At 54.2% G+C, this 15003-nt stretch overlaps 6 protein-coding genes across 6 annotated transcripts; 3 read left to right on the forward strand and 3 right to left on the reverse strand.

Moving 5' to 3' along the window:
* The first annotated feature begins 356 nt into the window (after positions 1–356).
* Positions 357–2370, forward strand: CC84DRAFT_1161100 (putative 1,3-beta-glucanosyltransferase gel1). The gene is made up of 3 exons (XM_018177653.1): positions 357–780; positions 836–1496; positions 1545–2370. The coding sequence occupies exons 1-3, from the start codon at positions 666–668 to the stop codon at positions 2149–2151; spliced, it is 1383 nt and encodes a 460-aa protein (XP_018040460.1). The 5' UTR covers positions 357–665; the 3' UTR covers positions 2152–2370.
* Positions 2371–2545: 175 nt separating this feature from the next.
* Positions 2546–4510, forward strand: CC84DRAFT_1138310 (P-loop containing nucleoside triphosphate hydrolase protein). The gene is made up of 6 exons (XM_018176188.1): positions 2546–2707; positions 2766–2791; positions 2855–2864; positions 2985–3253; positions 3303–3396; positions 3453–4510. The coding sequence occupies exons 1-6, from the start codon at positions 2640–2642 to the stop codon at positions 4237–4239; spliced, it is 1254 nt and encodes a 417-aa protein (XP_018040461.1). The 5' UTR covers positions 2546–2639; the 3' UTR covers positions 4240–4510.
* Positions 4511–8170: 3660 nt separating this feature from the next.
* Positions 8171–8642, reverse strand: CC84DRAFT_463684 (uncharacterized protein). Its single transcript, XM_018186386.1, has one exon. It carries the CDS (start codon positions 8512–8514, stop codon positions 8251–8253), a length of 264 nt encoding a protein of 87 aa, XP_018040462.1. The 5' UTR covers positions 8515–8642; the 3' UTR covers positions 8171–8250.
* A 127-nt stretch (positions 8643–8769) lies between these two features.
* Positions 8770–9318, reverse strand: CC84DRAFT_1184234 (uncharacterized protein; the record flags this gene model as incomplete). Its single annotated transcript, XM_018180733.1, has 1 exon — positions 8770–9318. The coding sequence occupies one exon, from the start codon at positions 9316–9318 to the stop codon at positions 8770–8772; it is 549 nt and encodes a 182-aa protein (XP_018040463.1).
* Positions 9319–11466: 2148 nt separating this feature from the next.
* Positions 11467–12919, reverse strand: CC84DRAFT_1213461 (actin-like protein 2; the record flags this gene model as incomplete). Its single annotated transcript, XM_018182534.1, has 6 exons — positions 11467–11553; positions 11606–11683; positions 11734–12525; positions 12603–12746; positions 12799–12845; positions 12901–12919. The coding sequence occupies 6 exons, from the start codon at positions 12917–12919 to the stop codon at positions 11467–11469; spliced, it is 1167 nt and encodes a 388-aa protein (XP_018040464.1).
* A 704-nt stretch (positions 12920–13623) lies between these two features.
* On the forward strand, positions 13624–14861 carry CC84DRAFT_1161107 (translational machinery component). The gene is made up of 3 exons (XM_018177654.1): positions 13624–13746; positions 13799–14024; positions 14071–14861. The coding sequence occupies exons 2-3, from the start codon at positions 13983–13985 to the stop codon at positions 14704–14706; spliced, it is 678 nt and encodes a 225-aa protein (XP_018040465.1). The 5' UTR covers positions 13624–13746; positions 13799–13982; the 3' UTR covers positions 14707–14861.
* The last annotated feature ends 142 nt before the right edge of the window (positions 14862–15003 follow it).

Here is a 15003-nt window from a genome sequence, read left to right on the forward strand (position 1 = left end):
CTGGCTGATGATGGCGAGATTGGGACGCCGGGGGGTGTGGGACCTGCGTGCAAGGAGTGCTCCACTGGCGCGGGCTAGGAGCGCCTGTTGAGGCAGGTTTGAGGAGATTTTCAGGCGGCGGGCGGGCAACGCATGCGACGGGTCTTATTTGGATCGCTATGGATGCGCACACAATGACAGCACTGCGCGTTTCAGGCGCGGCAGTGCTCCACAGCGCGGTCCACATGTGTTGCAGACGGCGGGCGATCGCCGGGGCGCTCAAGCCTCGCTGAGCATTGCTCGAGTTCGCTTCGGTGCGCCGGCCGCTGCTTGGCCGCTGCTTGGATGTTGTCAATGGTGGCTTGCAGGGTTCGTGCAAATGGAATGTTGCGCAGGACCCAATCATCGCTGGCGCGCACCTATCCAGGTTCCCCAAAACCGATGGCAAGAGCGCCCCTAAAACCTGCGACGCCCGCAGTGTCGTTCCTATTTCTGCTCTTCAGTCTGCCTGCGTCCTCCCGCGTGCATCTCCCTTCCTGCTCCACGTACTACTCGTACTAATTGCAGCTTCTTACACTCTTTTGTCCAGGCTCGCGCCTGCTTTATTCTGCAACTCTCGCTCACGCTTTTGTTTGTTTCGCACAACTCTCGCTCCACCCTAATATCCTGACTTACCCAAACTCACAATGAAGACCTCCGCCATCACCGTGGCCATCCTCGCCGCCGGTGCCGCGGCCACTCCGGCTGCGCCATTGGCGCCGCGTGCTTCGTCGTTGCCCACTGTCTCCATCAAGGGAAATGGTCCGTTGCCCGAGAAATCTGTTGTTCCGAGAGTTTGTTTGCTGACATACCCTAGCCTTTTTCGCTGGCGGAAAGCGTTTCTACATCCGTGGTGTCGACTACCAGCCCGGGGGCTCGTCCGCCAACGAGGATCCCATTGCCAATGCCGAGACGTGCAAGCGTGACGTCGCCAAGTTCAAGGAGCTTGGCCTGAACACCATCCGTGTCTACACCGTCGACAACTCCAAGAACCACGATGAGTGCATGCAGGCACTTTCCGATGCCGGCATCTACCTGGCACTGGACGTCAACAACCCCAATTACTCCATCAATCGTGCGAAGCCCGCCAAGTCGTACAACAAGGTCTACCTGCAGAGCGTTTTCGCTACCATCGATGCATTCCAGAAGTACGACAACACGCTCATGTTCTTCTCCGGAAACGAGGTGATCAATGATGACAAGACGACCGAGTGTGCTCCTTATGTCAAGGCCACAGACCGTGACATGAGGTCATACATCAACGCTCGTGGTTACCGCAAGATCCCCGTCGGTTACTCAGCCGCCGATGTCTCCGAGAACCGCATGCAGATGGCTGCGTACATGAACTGTGGTCCCGATGGCGCGCGTAGCGACTTCTTTGCCTTCAACGACTACTCCTGGTGTGATCCTAACACTTTTGAGAAGACTGATTGGGGCATGAAGGCTAAGAACTTCTCTGACTACAGCATTCCTCTCTTGTAAGTGGACTCGTAAGGTCGCATGTGAACACGTACTGATTGTGGTAGCCTCTCTGAGTACGGCTGCAAGACCAACACCCGTACTTTCAATGCCGTCAGCGCTCTCTACGACACCTCCAAGATGACCCCGGTCTACTCTGGTGGCTTGGTCTACGAGTATTCCGAGGAAGCTGACAATGCTGGCTTTGGATTGGTCAAGATCACGAGCTCCACTGAGGTCGAAGACAAGGACGACTTCACCGCTCTCAAGAAGGCCCTATCCAACACCCCGGCTCCTACCGGAGATGGTGGATATAAGACCGACGGCAAGATCTCCGAGTGCCCACAAAAGTCCTCCACCTGGGACGTCGATCTCAAGGACGACGAGCTGCCCGCTACGCCTGACGGTGTTTCGGACTACATGAAGAACGGTGCCGGCAAGGCCCCTGGCCTTACGGGCGGCAGCCAGGACGCTGGTTCCGACAAGGTCGACACTGCTCCTGCTGCCTCTGGCGCTGTTACTTCTGGTGCTTCCGAGACCGGTGGCGCCTCCAAGCCCACAGACAGCAAGGGTGCCGCTGCTGGTCCTCTTGCGCCTGAATTCTCTTTCGCACCTATTGCGTGCGGCCTAGTGGTCTTGGTTTCCTCCCTATTCGGTGGATCCCTTCTTTTGTAAAGTCAGCGTGCCGCGTCCGAGGGTCTGTCATGATCAGCGACCCACGGCTCGAGCTGCTACTATATGGTCACCTTTCTTTGCGGTAATCAGTTCATGGATCTCGTTCGGCGTTTGCCAGTTTTTCTGGTCGGGCTGGCTGGCGTTTTGATAGAACATCATGTACACTTTGCATAGTACATAATAGTAAGGCAGTTCTGAATGTTACATGTTACCTTCGTATGTTGTCGACAGGGTAAAGTAGTGAAGAACTGCGTGTTAGTCTACTTGACGTTCGAATAACCTTGCACTGCCGCGCCATAATGGTTCCCGGCGTCAATGCGTGCAGCAGGGCGTATGAGACCGGGCCAAGTCGTCAGGGCCCATTTGAACCCCGCTTACTCACCTATCGATAAGAAAAGCGCATCGTGAATTCCATCACATATTGTCGTCAGCACGACTTTCCACATTAACTTATCCGTTCGCTGAAACCTATATTATACCAGTACGCCATGCCTCGCGATCCTTTGATTGGTCTCGTCGGCAAGCCTTCGTCGGGAAAATCAACAACACTCAACAGGTGCGGTCTGCCCCTCACCTTTCCATTCTGCTCCGTCTAAGACATGTCTCCCTGGCAGCTTGACAGATGCTACCTCCAAAGTTGGTCCGTAGAATACTCGTCCATTGTCTCTGGTCGCGAGAAATGTGGAAGCTGACTGGACAACAGGCAATTTCCCGTAAGTGCAGCATCTTGCTACCCCTCCCCCCACGGCGCATAGCTCTCTGAGCGTACCCCGAGCAGCCGACCGCCCTGACATACGCCCCGCTCGAATCGCCGGTTGCTCATGCGCACACAGCTTCACCACCATTGATCCCCAGCGCGCAATCGGATATCTGCAGATCGAATGCGCGTGCAAGCGCGTGGGCCTGGAGAGCAAGTGCAAGCCAAACTACGGGAGTTGCGTCGATGGGCGGCGGAGCGTGCCGATAGAGCTGCTCGATGTGGCGGGCTTGGTTCCTGGGGCGCACATGGGGAAGGGGCTGGGGAATCGATTTTTGGACGATCTCAGGCATGCAGACGCGCTGGTGCATGTGGTGGATGTGAGTGGGACGACGGACGCGGAAGGTATGTTCAAGGGAGGGTGAGATTGGGATGTTTGGCTAAGGATGATTAGGCAAGGCGACAAGAGGCTACGATCCCAGTCAGGACATTGTCTGGCTGCGCTCCGAGATCGTGCGGTGGATACAAGGAAATCTGATGGAGAAATGGTACCTCTCCTTGTCCGCCTCCCCGTGCTCGTCCAGTGCTAATCCACACGCCCCAGGGGCTCCATAAAACGGCGCCACGTTGCCGTCAAAGCGACCGCCGTCGAAACGCTGCAAAACCAGTTCTCAGGCTACGGCTCCACCTCCGCCGTCGTCGCGCGCTGCCTCGACAAGCTCGCCCTCAAGGAGCCCCTCCAAGACTGGTCCGACGCCACCGTCGAGGCTGTAGTCAACGCCTTCACAGATGAGAAATTCCCCACCGTCATCGCGCTCAACAAGATCGACCACCCGGACGCAGACAAGAACATCGCAAAGATCGCAAAGATGCAGGATCCCCAGAGCATCGTGCTGTGCAGCGCGATATCCGAGGTTTTTCTGCGGAAGCTCGCGAAGCAGGGGTTTGTGAGGTATACTGAGGGCAGCGAGTTTGTGGACACAAGGGAGGACCTTATCGAGGCGGGGGATCCGGATGGCGGGGGGTTGAAAGAGCTGGACGAGAAGCTGCGCACAAGGATCGAGAATCTGAAGGACATGGTGCTGTACCGGTTTGGCTCGACGGGCGTCGTGCAGGTGCTGTCCCGCGCGGCGGATCTGCTCGGGCTGGTACCTGTCTTTCCGGTGCGGAATATCAGCAGTTTCTCAAGCGGGAGCGCGAGTTCGACGGCGGTGTTTCGGGACTGTGTGTTAGTCAAGAAGGGGAGCACGGTGGGCGATGTGTACAGAAAGGTTATGGGGGATGCGCCGATGGCGTATGTGGAGCGGGAGGGGGGCGTGCGGGTTGCGGAGGATGATTTGGTGAAGGTGGGGAAGAACGATATCTTGTCGTTTAAGGTGGGGAGGGCGTAGGAGGCTGAGGGAGAGGGGAAGTCTCAGCTTGTGAGAAACGGAATTTGTGACTGGGATTAGAGTTTCGTGAACAAGAGATGGACGAAGGCTCCCTCGGGAAGGCCTGGGCTCGAGCATTTGGGAGAAGCACTCATCAGTGTTGACAGCTAGGAGGAAGGCCGCTGATCAGATATGTGACTTTTATCTTGAAGGCATTCCGAATGATTGAAATTTCACAATGCTTCAATTGTACGTCACAATTGAGATACATCTCTGCTTTTCAATAGCTAGCATGCTCACCACTTAGTTGCCAATGTCCCCCACCAAGCTGTATGTAGTGATCAACTCAGGCGACCCATATGGCATATTATCACCGCTTCTCCACGATGAGTAATCCGAGTTCTACCGCTGCATTACATCGTTGCGAAGCTCACTTCCCACGCCGACACAGTCTACACAGCCTACGTCTGAAAACATTAACCACAAATTGTAGCAAACTTGACAAAGGCTGACCAACTACTGTTGAGTCGCTCGTCTTACTATTGAGCCATGACAGCGGTCTCAAATGTGGATTGAGCATCTCAACCCTCACGACTTCAGGACTCCCACAGGTTGCCACATTGCTATAGAATCGCAGCCTACGAGTCCCGCGAATTCTTCCACACGTAGGCGTCTGAGACACCTTATGTGCCTGGCTCGAATCTTCCTGTTACGATCTAATAGGTCTAAGCATCTGCAACCGCAGTGGAGCTTGTAGGACCGGTTTTCGGACTTCGAACCCCGGGCGTGGACGCTTGTCGTCGCGCAGCGCAGATGTGCTCAGCCGAGCACTTGCTAGGCAGGGGAATCGAGTCAGGGTCATCCTGATGTCGTATTCTACACATCTATGAGAGCCCACACGTCGGGTTTGGTTGTGCATCTAACAGGACTGAAGGTTTGTCAAAGTGAGAGCGAGACTGCGGGTTGTCTGAACAGCGGGGTCGTGCCTCGGAGACCAAGGGCTCAACAGCTTTGGCTGGAATCGCCAGCGAGTCCGACGAATTAGTAGGTCAAGTTGAGCGGTGATCAGGATGAATCGTACAGGTCCGTGAACATGTTGCATCCAGCCTATGGCGGCTAATGCAGCGAGAGTGGAACCGCCCTTCCAAGACGAAGTCGCCGCCAGAAGCCTCTATACCTGGCTTTGGATGATTCTCAGAACGAACAGAGGTTGCAGTATCATGAGCTGCGAGGTAATGGTGAACTAAGAAACAAAGCGAATCCTACGGCACAGGCTTGGGCCTCTGCTGTCTCAAAAGAGCTGGTTCTGTTCCTCGGATGGAGGAGGACTGTCGCAGAGCGGCAGTTAATGATCTGATTTGAGAGACAATCCCCCAGGAATCGATATTTATCGAAATGGCGAAGGGAATCGGGACATGGAGCTGCATACAATATTGGAACATTTTAGCGGTTTCAAGACAACACATGAAGTCTAGTATGATATGTCTGTTGGAACTGGAGGCTACGAGTGCCGTGTTCAGAGTTGGTGTTGCTAAAGTGCTAAGTGATGAACTGCTCCGACATTTCTATTCGAGTGAGAAGCTTCGAATTTGATCCATAAAATGCGCGTAGAGTACTCCTCGACGAGAGAAGTTGTCCTAAGACAATCTGTCACAGTCAGTCAGTCAAAGTGGCCTTAAGCAAAAATATTGTGCAACGGAACAAATAACAGGAGATATGGAATCGTAATGACGAAGTACGGTAATTCGCAAACATTGCCAATATATGCACAGGGCCTACCATCCGATTGCACACCCACCGTTGCTCGAGAGGTGGAGAGGTAGCGATCTGAAAGAACCGGCGATCCCCCCAAACTCACATTTCCCCTCTTTCCACGCAAATGATCGGCCTTATTACTTCTCAAGGCTAGCTTCGCAGGACTTGCAATGCATTTATACGTCCCGGTTAATGTGACGGCGCCATTGATGCAGTGTCGCCAACGATGTCATTTCGCATTCGTACTGTGACTGTGCCGCGCCATTCTCGTGCATGCCGGCTGCAAGATGGCGTCAACTCTTCCCTTTCACTATGTGATTCAGAGATGTGGGGGACGCAAAGTCAATCTGAGTCAGTGAGATTCTTAATCTCCTCGGTGGTGGTCGGCTGTTATGGCCATGACTGATGAGTGAGCTCGTACTCCGTGGATCTTCCAGTTCAGCAAGCTGCACAGCCGTGCCCGTCATGCGCATCTCTCAGCATCACCCCCGTGCCAATATGAGCTTGTGCCCTCGTTCCCACATTTGTTGCGGGGCAGGGCCACATGGCGAGAAGCAGGGACTGGTAGTTCCGCTTGGGAAGGGTAGTAGCTCCTCATTCATTGGCAGGTTTGGCAGACCGCAAATGATAGCCCGAAGGTGGTGCCCGTCTTCTTCGTTGTTTTCTGTGCTACGGTAGTTGGTGGCGAAGGGATCGAGCGAACGCCGATAAACTTGGCCTCGTGCACTGCCGCTGGTAGCGCGTGCATCATAGCTCGAATCCTCTCCAATCGTTTTGCAACGTCGCAGAAATTTATTCAAGTTTCATGTTCAATGGTGGCTCGATCAGTAGCTGCACAGCGAATATCTTTTTCTCTATAAGCGAATCACGCAGTGACATGTGAATTGATATTTGTTCTGCCGACGGATCCTGGTAGTGTAGGGTTAGGGTTGCTTCAAGGACCCTGCGGGGGCTTCCGGTTAGCTGTCCTTGTTGCCGGTACGCGGTTAGATGTAATCTTCGTTGATCTAGCGGCTTTATTGTGGAGTGTAGAGGCGGTGACGGAACGGAGCGGTGCTGCTGCTAAAAGTTTCCAGGGTAACACTCTGTGGGGACAGCGCGTACCGTAATACGGCGCTGTCTTCCATGAGGTTGCCCGTGAAGGAACGTTAAGAAGCTTATTCGTCAATATGTCTTTAGGTCGCTTTGCTTTGCTCGAGACGAGAGCCTCATCTGCAGCTCGAGTTTGCTAGCCCTACGGAACGCGGAGAAAGCCCAAGACAAGGCTGCATCGCAAAGGATCATACTTAACGGTGAGGTCGCTGCGCAGTATCATCCAATAGCGCCATCCTACGCCCGTGTCGGCATAGCTCGGTCTTCGAATATCCTACTCTGCCGTCCGATCATGAAAAGATGGCTTTCGCTGACAGTCGATCCCTCGCTGTGCATTGAAAATATAGCAACAGTCATGATCATCGTGCCATAAATGCCTTTCGATCGCGGCACGCTCTCATTTGACGCGCCTGAATGAGTGTTCTCTGGCATGGATGGGGAATGTGATCTCCGCGGAAAAGTGGAAGCGCATGGGGACCGCACCGGGCACCTGCAGGAAGCTAGCACACGGGAGAGGCTTGATGCACAACGACGTAACCACGCGCTCTGTGTAACTTGCCAAGGCGTTTTCTGCAAGAGTGGTGTGAAAGGATCGCAGAATGCGCCTTCGGTTCGCGACATTTGCTCGTGGATGGGCCGTAGCGCGTAAGATGGCCTCGTTGTTGTCGTGTAGATCGCTGCGTAGGAGGAAAGCGGGGCGTCGTCGAGTGCTTCGCGTACTTGGCGTGTCTAGCGAGAGTGACACGAGATGCTGATCTCGCATTGTTTGGCGCTGCGTCCGTGTTTGCGTTTGGCTAACCAGTAGTAGGGATTAGCAGGGTGATTTGGGGCATGAGTGGAGAGCAGGAGATGTTGGAGCGCAATGCAAGCTCGCACGCTTTATGTGCAGATCGTCGGTGAGTTGAGGAGAGACTGGACGGTTGTGTTTCGTGGATGGGTGGCGATGGCACCGGATGTCTCGGCAAGACATTACATGACTGTGCATGCTTTAGGAAGGCGCGACTAGCTGGGCAACCTCGAGACATCACAAAGTCATCAATCTTGAAGCATAGGATCACATTTCAATAGCCAAGGTTGTGATATGGGGCATGTATGGTATTGAACTGGATACATGGAGGTCATCCAAGACCACTGAGCCCGTCATCTGCCCGGCTCTACGCCGGAGGCGGAGCGCTATGTACATAGCTATGGACAGGCGGGGAAATTGAGTGTATGGAAATTTGTGGTATCAAAGTAGAAGGGTAAAGTGAATGTCGACGCCCACACGTCCAGCTCTTGGGTGTGGCGACAAACGAAAGACAAGAGGAGAAACGCCATTGTTCGAAAAACGCCCGCCGTCAAAAGAGCCGAGATGACACGCCGTGCAGCCCCCGTTCCACGTTCTTCGTGCAGTCCCTTCAACGTGAATCTAGTGCAATGATAGCGGCATGAGAAGTAATTTGGACCCATTTTTGTTGTGTTGGAGTCCACCGATGCTGAGATGCTTGTTTGGTGATATAGAACGCCTGTGATGCTCGACAACGCCGGGAAGATGAGTGTGTGTGAAGTGAAGAAGCGGGTCTAATCGAAACTCTTGCATCATGGCAAGGCCTGTCCTCTTCACCAGGAACGGTATCACTTGGGGGTTCGGCCGTGTCCATTTGATTCATTTTTATCCTTTTCTTGTTTGTATAAGCATGAACGTGACATTGTTTGGTCGGCGAGTCACCGACCTCCAACAGAAGTGGTTCGTCCCGGTGAGATGTCGCCACGGCGGGCGGCCTCGTCCCGGATCAGCTTCTCAACATGGGCGGCCGCGTCGTTAGAGCTCATTCGAGCCGTGAGGTAGCCGTCAGCACCCTCCAGCTCCATAGGAGTGACAGGTCCAGGGCTATCAAGAGGGGCAAGCTTGGGGCTCGAGGGTTTTGGGTTCGCGCGTGCCTGGCGAGCTGCGTTGACCATGAGTTGTTGTTGGTAAGAGTACATCTGACGCTGAACCTCAGAGTAGTGCCTCTGGTGGGCCCGTGGAGAGAGCGGGGGCTGTGGCGAATTTGGATTCGTTGTCGGGGTCCCTGCGGCGCTGGAGCCTTGCGAGGCAAAGTTGGCTGGGTGGAAACGCGGCAGGGAGGGCAGGCGCAAGTTGGCTGCAGTTCCTGATGATTGACGCATGTGGGCGAGAGGGGGACGACGGCGAGCCTGCGAGGGAATGTTGAGCGAGTCCATCCTGGGTGAGAGCGGAGAGCTTGGCATGTTGCGATCAGGTCGAGATGACATGAGGGTACTCGCGCTCGAGTTTATAACCGGTCTGTCAGGGTACCCGGGCGTGACCTGCCACAGTTGACAGTGCGGAAACCTGGAGTGGGTGACGTTGCGGAGAGGTGGATATTGAGTAATGTAAAATCCAAGCGGGCTCCGGTATGCAATGACGTTTGTGTGTGGGTCGGCTTCAACAAAGTCGACGAGAATGAGCCTTTGCTGCAGGGCAGCACAACTTAAAACAAAGCCCGCAACTCGACACAATACTCGTGAATGAGACAGCCCGGCAGTGCAGGCGCCAGGCGACACTAATATATTGGCAGCGGAAGGGTCCTGGAATGCTTGGATCTTGGAGGGCAACTGATACGGCAGCAAGACAGTCGATCTTCCGCTTGGTGCACTGCCGTCGCGCTACTTCCGGCAGAGAAGGCAGCGTGGACCCTGTTTTGTGGGTAGGCGTTGGGGAGTTCTGACACCGGCTGTACGGTCCCCAGAGGGCAATGTTTGTGGCTATCGAAGTTGCAACGTTGATGGACTGTTGCGGAGATCGGTGCAACTGATAGGAATTGCGCAAGAAGAAGACGGCGGCTCTCTCTGCAGAAACACACCCCCGATGCGCACACTCGGCACAGGCAGTGTGAGTGTTGGATATTGTGGAGCTCACAGTCGCTTCAGTATCGCGAGATTGCGAGTGAGGAAGAGGGGACCCGCGCAGTACTTAAGCGCCAGCACACTGAGGCCTCGTAGACTCGGCCGGTGCACATCGTCATCTACTGCCTTGGCTGGCAGACGGGCTCAATCTGAGCCCGCTAGCGAGGCATCGTCGCATTCGCTCGTTGTTGTCTGTTGGCCCATGACGCACCTGCACCTTGACATCGTGAGAGCCGAATTTCCGGCGGCGGATCTTTATAGCGCATGTTCACGTGCCCTACTGGCGCGGGCTACTGACGCCCTCCACAATCGTAATTTGCTCCGATATCTGCGTCCTGGGCCTAAACGCGATGAGTGATGGAAAGCCAGCCTCCTGACGCCCAGTTGACGCCTATTGCACGAATGCCTGCTTCCGGAAGCTTACTGGCTATTTCCCGCATGCGACTTCTTGTCTCCCCGACGCTGCAAAACCTCCCTTTCCTGTGTCCAGCTTTAAGCGCCTGAAGCGAGCAGGGCTTCGATCGTGATCATGATCGTGATCGCCACGGCTCACAATATCCTGCCTGATTTTGCAGCTATCCCTTCTCAGCACTGCCGCCCGTAAAGCGCGCACTCCTCCTTCCTCTGTGCAACCTTTTCCGGAATTACGTGCATGAACACTACCAAGCAGCGCGACATCGAGCCGCAGCCCGATATTGATTGCTTGTCAAATTTCTTTCATGCTCACACTCACACCAGCGCGACCCACAAAGCGCTTCCAAACACTGCGAGGAATGTATGCTTTCTTAACTTCGTCATGCATCCTACAAAGGGAAGTGATCCAGCGCTAGGCTTCTAACTTAAAGACGCTGAGCCGCCGTCTTCACACTTGCAATTGGAAAAGCTTTGGAGGCATGGAGCAACAGCATTGGAACGGCGCGAATACCGGCAAAGGTGAACGCATCCCATTCAAGCAGGTATACATGCATGTGCCTTCGGAAGAAGGCTAGGCGTGGAGTAGAATGGGCGCGTAGTTACTTTCAAGAGAGCGCGCAACACGAGTCCCGCGGTCGATCTCCCGTTGATGCAGTTACGCTCTCCTTCAGCCGCCGGACACGGAGACATTCGGATGCAGCAATTTTTCCTTGAGTGTCCCGACAGCTTGGGTACGGCTGTTGACGAGGCAGGTGGCATTGGAGCTTTTCAACCTGTGCGTACCAAACACAACACGCAGATCGACAGTTGAGTTTGTAATTCGAGCATAGAATTTCGAAACACTGGACGATGACCGCAAACAAAGGAGCCTCTTACAGGACCCACCGCTCATCAGTTTCATGTTATCAAAAGACAGACTGTTTGTCCGGCGACTCCCACTCCACCTCACCGCAACCGGCAAAGGCTGTGGGGGAGGTGACCGGCAATGGGTAGTATACAATGTTCGGTAGCACAACACTGGTAATTGCATCTGATGATGGTATTTGTCGGTTCGTTCTCTTGTTCAATGCTACGTTGTGCCCTCTCTTGGGTTTCGCTGCATTATCTAGCACCAAGCTTCTCCAACGCTCTCGTGCCCTGTTCTTGCCATTCCTGTTTTGATATCCACATATTTTCTTTATCCGCCATCTACTTAGAGTTAGTTGCCGTTCTCCAAGAAGGGCGATAGAAAGTGACTTACAATGTTCGCAAGCACCGCTCCTCCCAGGAAAACCATATGTCGGCGCCTCGGCGGGTCTTCGATGCGGACCTTGAATTTCTATAGACGTTGCGTGAGTTATGGGCTGCGCCGGGTGGCTGCATACGTACGTTCAATCGCTCGGGGTTGCCACCCAACACCTTGGTGAGCCAGAGTTGTTTGAGCTCCTTCTCCAGACGGCTGGGCAGGCCGGGGTACATGCTGCTTCCACCACTAAGCACGATAGCCTTGTACAAGCTGCTTCGAACATCGACGTCGGCGGACTGGATCGTGTTGAAAAGAAACTCGGCGATACCGGGTTGTTCTACATCAACCAAATGCGGCTGGAATAGACACTCAGGGGCCTCAAAGCGTTCGCTACCGACTCGGATAACGCGACCATCGGGTAAAGTGTAGGACTCCACGAGGACGGTGGTGTCCTCACTCAAGCGCTGATCGAGTTCCAAATCGTACGACACATAGCAGAGCTTCTCCTTGATTTGCCGAACAGTCTCGAAGTCGGCAGTTCGGTTGAGAGCGTATCCTCTTCGTAGTAGCAGAGCGATCAGGTTCCGAGTAACGTCGCGACCAGCCACGTCCAAACGTCGTGTCAAGTGGTTGAGCACCGTGCTCTCGTAGACCGGGACAATATGTGTGACACCATCGCCGGAGTCTACCACGACTCCCGAGGAAAGTCCCTGGGCATACAGAGCGAGCACAGCCTGTATAGCTACGTACACTCCCCCGAAATCGTAGCGCTCGAACATAACTTCGCACATCTGCTCACGGTTCTTCAGAGGATTCATCGGTGGTTCGGTAAGAAGGATCTTGCGGCCCGTAGGATCAATTTTCATCTTTTCGAAGAAGGTGTAGTCCCAAAGGTGTTGCATGTCATCCCAGCGCTTTACGATACCGTTCTCCATCTGTCGGCGGTGGGACGAGGTTAGCGCAGCCTAGCAAAAACGAGGGCGCCTTTAACACTTGCTGAGCAAAGACGTACAGGGTATGTGATCTGAAGCATCGACCGGGCCGCCGCCGCCTCGTCTCCGCACATTATGTCCTTGACCACGATATCTCCATCGCGCTCTTCGGAACGTAGGATCGGTCGGCCGACTATCGAGGGATACTGGTGGTCGGGAAAGTTCTACAGAGTTTTTGTTAGATACACATATGGAATCCTCACAGTTGCAACCAACCTGTCCGGCATAGCCCGCCTTCAGGAAACCAGTTCCGCCGTCAAGGACTGGGGCGCGTCAGCAGAGCCGAGATCAGAATTAAACATGCGCAATCCGGCGTACCAATGGGAACCTCCGCCATCCTGCCCGCAATATGTCAAGAGATGAGGAATAAGGAGGTAGCGTGTGGTGGTGTGTAGCTTATGCGCAGAGTCGTAGGCAGGAGCGACCAGTTGACGTGGAGGGGCTGCGGAAGCTACGTCCATGGGTGGCCTGTGCACCATCTCCAGGGCAGCTTCATGGGGTAGTCTCAGATGCTCCCCAGACTTCGCGCGAATAAAATGTATCTAACAATATGATATGAGCAGCAAGGTATGCGTTCCAAATCTTTCAAGTCGTCAGTTGTTAGCGGAATGATATATACTCCGATCAATTGATTTGGCCATGACTAGAGCAAGGATGTGAAATACACTTGTGAATCTTTACAGTATTCTACACATTTACTATTATACAACATTATTCGCGAACCTTCAACAGCACAAGAACCTTGAAAACACGTGGTGCGCGTTAATGCGAGCATTGGGGCCGACGTTCCTCTGTGGTCACCCACCCGCATTTGCGATCTCCGCCCTTGCTGAAACACCAAAAATAGCCTTGGCACCGCTCGCTTAGCACCGCACACATAAATCTCCCAGCGAACTTTGGCTTCAACACCAGCCAACGACACATCTCGGTCCAACAATCAAGATGCCTTTCGTAAGTTAACCTCGATCCACCGCGCAGGCGCTTCGTCAAGGCTGCCATGCGCCCGCCTTCGCTATGATTCAGCCACACTCTGTTTGAGCAGGCCTTGTGCGCCGACGACGTTTTGTGTGGGAGTCTTTGCAAGCTGCTTCGAAATGGGTTTGAAGCGTCAATTGCTGACTCTGGGGAATAGTCTAAGCTCGTCAAGAACAAGGCGTACTTCTCGTAAGATTTCCATTCTCCTTTCCCTTAATTTGCGACTGCTAACATCTCTCAGGCGGTACCAAGTCAAGTACAAGCGCCGCCGCGAGGGTAAGACCGACTACTATGCCCGCAAGCGCTTGACCACCCAGGCCAAGAACAAGTACAATGCGCCCAAGTACCGCCTCGTCGTCCGCTTCACCAACCGCGACATCGTTGCTCAGATCGTCACCTCTGAGATTGGCGGTGACAAGGTCTTCATGGCAGCGTACGCCCACGAGCTCAAGCCCTACGGCATCACTGTATGTGTATCTATAGCACTTCTTTTCGCAAGCTAACTTTGTCCAGCACGGTCTCACCAACTGGTCTGCCGCCTACGCTGTCGGTCTTCTGCTCGCCCGCCGCACCCTGAAGAAGCTCGAGCTCGACGAGGCTTTCGAGGGTGTTGAGGAGGCTGACGGCGAGTTCTCCCTCACTGAGGCCGCTGAGGTCGATGGTGAGGAGCGCCGCCCCTTCAAGGTGTTCTTGGACGTCGGTCTTGTCCGTACCTCCACTGGTGCCCGTGTCTTCGGTGCCCTGAAGGGTGCTTCCGACGGTGGTCTCTACGTTCCCCACTCTGAGAACCGCTTCCCCGGTTATGACATCGAGTCCAAGGAACTTGATGCTGAGACTCTCCGCAAGTACATCTTCGGTGGTCACGTTGCTGAGTACATGGAGACTCTCGCCGATGACGACGAGGAGCGCTACAAGTCCCAGTTCAGCGGCTACATCGATGACGACATGGAGGCCGACGGTCTTGAGGAGCTGTACCAGGATGCCCATAAGCAGATTCGCGAGGACCCCTGGAAGAAGGAGGAGGGCGATGCTCCTAAGAAGTCCAAGGATGAGTGGAAGAAGGAGTCGCTCAAGTACAGGACTGCCAAGCTCTCCAAGGCCGAGAAGGAGAAGCGCGTCCAGGAGAAGATCAAGACGCTCACTGCTTAAGCTGGTGCTTCTTTTTCCTCTCTTCACTTCATGATAAAAGCAGGTTCAACGGCGTCTGGGGATGCATGGGGTTATGGATACTGTACCTGCCAGGATATCTAAGCAGCCTTGAATGAACCGGATGCTACTATGAATGATTCACGATACCCTTTTTCAAATCGCTTGGTTGTGCTCTCATATGCGTGATGGAACAATGTGAACTGGCTGCATGTGACCTGAAACTTCGCGTCTAAATACCTTGCGATGCATATGTGAGCGCCACCAGCGCGCCATGGCCTTCGTTCAACGGTCTAGATC

Source organism: Paraphaeosphaeria sporulosa (assembly GCF_001642045.1).
Source record: "Paraphaeosphaeria sporulosa strain AP3s5-JAC2a unplaced genomic scaffold CC84scaffold_2, whole genome shotgun sequence".
Classification (NCBI taxonomy): domain Eukaryota; kingdom Fungi; phylum Ascomycota; class Dothideomycetes; order Pleosporales; family Didymosphaeriaceae; genus Paraphaeosphaeria; species Paraphaeosphaeria sporulosa.

What these genes read in the sequence shown, in the direction of transcription:
- CC84DRAFT_1161100 (XM_018177653.1), top strand. Translation starts at nt 666, where the DNA reads ATGAAGACCTCCGCCATCACCGTGGCCATCCTCGCCGCCGGTGCCGCG. An exon ending in TGTCTCCATCAAGGGAAATG is followed by an intron (nt 781 to 835) that starts GTCCGTTGCCCG and finishes GACATACCCTAG; the next exon opens with CCTTTTTCGCTGGCGGAAAG. An exon ending in GACTACAGCATTCCTCTCTT is followed by an intron (nt 1,497 to 1,544) that starts GTAAGTGGACTC and finishes TGATTGTGGTAG; the next exon opens with CCTCTCTGAGTACGGCTGCA.
- CC84DRAFT_1138310 (XM_018176188.1), top strand. Translation starts at nt 2,640, where the DNA reads ATGCCTCGCGATCCTTTGATTGGTCTCGTCGGCAAGCCTTCGTCGGGA. An exon ending in AAATCAACAACACTCAACAG is followed by an intron (nt 2,708 to 2,765) that starts GTGCGGTCTGCC and finishes TCTCCCTGGCAG; the next exon opens with CTTGACAGATGCTACCTCCA. An exon ending in TGGGACGACGGACGCGGAAG is followed by an intron (nt 3,254 to 3,302) that starts GTATGTTCAAGG and finishes AAGGATGATTAG; the next exon opens with GCAAGGCGACAAGAGGCTAC.
- CC84DRAFT_463684 (XM_018186386.1), bottom strand. Translation starts at nt 8,514, where the DNA reads ATGGGTCCAAATTACTTCTCATGCCGCTATCATTGCACTAGATTCACG.
- CC84DRAFT_1161107 (XM_018177654.1), top strand. Translation starts at nt 13,983, where the DNA reads ATGGCAGCGTACGCCCACGAGCTCAAGCCCTACGGCATCACT. An exon ending in TCAAGCCCTACGGCATCACT is followed by an intron (nt 14,025 to 14,070) that starts GTATGTGTATCT and finishes AACTTTGTCCAG; the next exon opens with CACGGTCTCACCAACTGGTC.